General features: G+C 40.3%; 1 protein-coding gene across 2 annotated transcripts in view; it reads right to left on the bottom strand.

The window, feature by feature from the left end:
- Window positions 1-182: 182 nt before the first annotated feature.
- The window catches only part of LOC113804186 (metalloreductase STEAP4), a 7,505-nt gene continuing 5,187 nt past the window's right edge, over window positions 183-2,500 (bottom strand). For both annotated transcript variants that reach the window (XM_027355021.2, XM_070131992.1), the window contains exons 8-12: window positions 2,228-2,373; window positions 1,871-1,998; window positions 1,558-1,645; window positions 1,033-1,241; window positions 183-602 (exon numbers count right to left, since the gene is read on the bottom strand). In XM_027355021.2, coding sequence (XP_027210822.2) covers window positions 471-602; window positions 1,033-1,241; window positions 1,558-1,645; window positions 1,871-1,998; window positions 2,228-2,373 — 703 coding nt within the window. In that variant the 3' untranslated portion in view covers window positions 183-470. The remainder of the gene's footprint in view (window positions 603-1,032; window positions 1,242-1,557; window positions 1,646-1,870; window positions 1,999-2,227; window positions 2,374-2,500) is intronic.

The raw sequence follows: 2,500 nt of genomic DNA, 5'->3' as shown, positions 1-2,500 counted from the left end.
TTCCTATATATTGGTATATGGGTGTAAATTTACTGTAATCCAAATTAATGCAAAATATTTAGTTGAAACGTCAGTTTTGTATTTACTTTTTGATACATAATCACTTTTCGTTGCAATCGGTCAAGGTTTTCGTACTGAGTTTAATGTTATAGAAGAAATAGGAAATATATAGAGAACAACCAGGATGGCGCAAGTTTATTTTCATCTTCTCTTGGGGAATCAATAATGATAGTAATGATAATGGTAATAATACTGGTAATAATAAGGATAATAATACCAATAATAATAATAATAATAATAATGATAATAATAATAATAATGATAATAATAACAATAAAAAAGATGATGGTATTAATAACTATAATGATAATAATGATAATAATAATAATAATAATAATTGCAATATGAATGATAATAACAATGATAATAAAGATAATACACGCCATTTCATTCCCCGTCTTGGTCGTCGCTCACACGCCCGTGAGACCGTGGAGAGACACCCGTTCGTATCCCTGACGAATCCTGGTGAGGGAGCGGTCCACGCAGGGTGTCAGCAGGGGCAGTTTGAGGACCAGTGTCAGCAGGGGGAGCACGATGCACAGCTGGGGAGGAGAGAGAGAAAGAGGAGGAGGGAGAGGGTATGGGGTGGGGTGCTGTCATGGGCGAGAATTACGCTTGTTGTGATAGTGCGGTGGATCTTATGGATACTTTTGGAACTCGTGTGAAGAGTGACAGAGGGATTTGATTTTAAGTTTCTAATCAATTGTCACTTCTTGTAGAGGAGAGATGTGTTTAAATCCTTTGTTGGATATGTAGAACAAGCCAACATGCAAACAACAACACCGTAAATGAATAGGACCAAATCCATGAATATTTACAAAACAAATCAAAACTGCAAATCATCGCTGAATAAACTCGAGGCCTTGAATAAGATTATCCACATCCCTCGCTAAAAGCAACAGCAAACAGAGACCACCTGCTCCCATCTTTTCATCAATTCCTTCCCTCTTTTTCGTGAAGAACACCACGTACCTGCGCGATGGAAGGCAGAAAATAGCAGGAGAAATTATTCTTGATCAGCCCGTCCCAGAAGTTGAAGATGATGTGGAAGGAAGCCAGGAGGAGGACGAGCCACCCGACGCGGCTCTGCACGAAGGAGAACTCCCTCCAGGTCATCGAGGCGGACACGGAGGGCAGGGAGGCCACGCCCAGCACGCCCGCGAGGAGGAGAGTGAACGCCCCTGGAGATGGGCGGGGTGGGGAGGGCAAGGAAGAGGTTTACGCGGATTCTCTATACCCTCTTATTGTGCAATTAAGAATGATGTGTTTATTTACTTCGTTAGATAAGTAGAACAAAACAACATACAAACAACAACTACAACAGATATAATATAAAGATAAAATGCAAAGACTTTCGACTTGATAAAGGAATAAATAGATAAAAAAACGAATGACTGAGCGAACGAATGAAAGTACACTTAAATAAATAAATAAATGAACAAATAGAAACGTAAGTATGTATATACACCCTCACTCTACATACGCCTCACAACTCACCACAAGCGACGTAGGTTGGGCCTCGCCAGGAGTAGGTGTCGTCGTACAAGCCAACACTCCCCATGCTGTAACTAAGAACCAGAATCGCCTGTGGAAGAAAGACATTATTTTTGTATTCTTATTACGAGCTTTTATATATATCATAATCACAGCAGGCACTTTTATATTTCGGATCTATCTGAAATAGGGAGAAAAAAATAGACAAATTACTCAACCCAGGAAGATTAAGAAAAGAAGAAGAAGCAGAAAAAAATATCAGTTTATCTTCAATTTTAGAATAACCTTTTATTCCTTTCCCTCTGTTCTCACTTACATGGATAGCCGCGTTCCAGAGCATGAGGATTCCAATGTGTTTTCTTCCCTTGAGCCAAGTGTCCAGCCACAACGGAAACTCAGAGTACTTGGTTCCTCGTGCCAGCTGGACGTAGGCGGCTATGACACCTTAGAGCGTTAAATCACACGTTAAAATGAGTTTACAGGTTGAGAAAGATGAATGAGAAGATATATAGGGAAATATGATGAATTTGTTCTAACTATATTTTCCTATATAGATAGAGAGCAAAGAAATACAGAGTGAAATTTAAAAACCTATTTATACACACGGATTCTCATAGAATTTCGACATACAATCATGAACTACCTCTACCCAGGGTCACGCACGACCTCTCACCTGGCAGGTAACAAAGAGCGAGCAAGGTGAGGGCAGCGCCGGCGGAGGAGGAGCTCACGTTGTCTCTTACGATGCCGTCGAAGCCGCTCCAATCCCAAGTGAAATTGGGCTTGTGCATGTTCTCCAGGTTAGAGCACAGCTGGGACCTAGATCGTGGTGTAAGGAAGAATTTCTTTAGAAAACTTTCTATTTTATAGATTATACGGTCATGAGTGAAGTTACCCACCTGGATAGCATCGTTAGATAAAAGTGTAAGGAGAATCTTAAATAGAT

This window comes from Penaeus vannamei, chromosome 17, assembly GCF_042767895.1.
Source record: "Penaeus vannamei isolate JL-2024 chromosome 17, ASM4276789v1, whole genome shotgun sequence".
Classification (NCBI taxonomy): domain Eukaryota; kingdom Metazoa; phylum Arthropoda; class Malacostraca; order Decapoda; family Penaeidae; genus Penaeus; species Penaeus vannamei.
Note: the sequence above shows the minus strand (reverse complement) of the source record. Positions and strands in the feature narration are given on the sequence as shown.